The sequence below is a fragment of the Aptenodytes forsteri genome, unplaced genomic scaffold (assembly GCF_000699145.1).
Source record: "Aptenodytes forsteri isolate BGI_AS27 unplaced genomic scaffold, ASM69914v1 C13067431, whole genome shotgun sequence".
Lineage (NCBI taxonomy): Eukaryota > Metazoa > Chordata > Aves > Sphenisciformes > Spheniscidae > Aptenodytes > Aptenodytes forsteri.
In genome coordinates this window covers 1-549 of record NW_008801862.1, presented here as the reverse complement: position 1 = coordinate 549, position 549 = coordinate 1, and the positions used below count along the sequence as shown (strand labels likewise).

General features: G+C 64.8%; 1 protein-coding gene across 1 annotated transcript; it reads left to right on the top strand.

Annotated features, from left to right (window-relative positions):
* Nucleotides 1-52: 52 nt before the first annotated feature.
* LOC103907132 (tubulin beta-4B chain-like) lies at nucleotides 53-543 on the top strand (the record flags this gene model as incomplete). The annotated part of the gene is made up of 2 exons (XM_009289237.1): nucleotides 53-194; nucleotides 408-543. Coding segments are annotated over exons 1-2 (272 nt in total), but the record flags the coding sequence as incomplete, so codon positions are not given.
* Nucleotides 544-549: the final 6 nt, after the last annotated feature.

Below are 549 nucleotides of genomic sequence, written 5' to 3'. Positions count from 1 at the left end.
TGTGGGGAGGTGGAAGGGAGCGCAGCAGGGCTCCTGTGACGCTGGCTGCAGGGCTGTAATGCTGGTGCTGGTTCCTCCCACAGGTAACAAGTACGTGCCCCGTGCCATCCTGGTGGACCTGGAGCCCGGCACGATGGACTCCGTGCGCTCCGGCCCCTTTGGACAGATCTTCCGGCCCGACAACTTTGTCTTTGGTGAGTGAGCGTGGGATGGAGGCGTCCCAAAGCGGGAGCTCTGTGCACAGCACGGGCTCAGAGCGAGCATGCCAGCGACCTGGGGGACCTGAATCCCAACAGCGCGGCGGGGATGGAAGTGAGGGGTGAACCCCGTGGGGCAGGAGAAGTGGGATCATCTCTGTTCCTCCCCGGGGCGCTAACGGGGCACCTTGCTTCTGGTCCGCCCTCCAGGTCAGAGCGGGGCTGGCAACAACTGGGCCAAGGGGCACTACACGGAAGGCGCGGAGCTGGTGGACTCTGTCCTGGATGTGGTGAGGAAGGAGTCGGAGAGCTGTGACTGCCTCCAGGGCTTCCAGCTGACCCACTCGCTGGG